We start from the raw sequence: 439 nt of genomic DNA, 5'->3' as shown, positions 1-439 counted from the left end.
GGGAGGCTGGCGGGGGCCTGGGATGGAGCTGGGGGCCTGGGATGGAGCTGGGGGAGGGTGCGCGGGGGGAGATTTTGCGGCGATGTTTAATATTCAGGTCACATGACGATGGCAGCAGGAGCAGCACCAGCATCCCCGCTCCGCTGAAATAGCCACTGGAGAAGGAGGGGAAGGAGAGGGGGGGAGAAGAGGACACAGGGAAGAAAGAGAGAGGTAAAAGCGGAGATCCTCGTAGCCCACAACACCGCATCAGCATCAGGCTAGAAAAGTGGGGGGAGACCCACCCCTTTGGGAGAGGATTCGGAGACAAAGGAAGCTTCATGTTCAAAGGTAGGATGCTCTGGGCTTGGCAGGGCTGGGCGATGCCGGAGGGATGCCGCTGGAGCTTTTTGTGCAGGCACCCCCCCCCGTGCCCCCACCGTGGCCACGCCTGGGCCCG

At 62.6% G+C, this 439-nt stretch overlaps 1 protein-coding gene across 2 annotated transcripts in view; it reads left to right on the top strand.

The window, feature by feature from the left end:
• Nucleotides 1-121: 121 nt before the first annotated feature.
• Nucleotides 122-439, top strand: part of LOC104075399 (neuronal-specific septin-3) — a 13,517-nt gene continuing 13,199 nt past the window's right edge. For both annotated transcript variants that reach the window (XM_009575882.1, XM_009575881.1), the window contains exon 1: nucleotides 122-330. In XM_009575882.1, coding sequence (XP_009574177.1) covers nucleotides 321-330 — 10 coding nt within the window. In that variant the 5' untranslated portion in view covers nucleotides 122-320. The remainder of the gene's footprint in view (nucleotides 331-439) is intronic.

Source organism: Fulmarus glacialis, unplaced genomic scaffold (genome assembly GCF_000690835.1).
Source record: "Fulmarus glacialis isolate BGI_N327 unplaced genomic scaffold, ASM69083v1 scaffold38064, whole genome shotgun sequence".
Taxonomy (NCBI): domain Eukaryota; kingdom Metazoa; phylum Chordata; class Aves; order Procellariiformes; family Procellariidae; genus Fulmarus; species Fulmarus glacialis.
The sequence above is the reverse complement of the archived record's forward strand: the minus strand, read 5'-3'. Positions and strand labels throughout refer to the sequence as shown.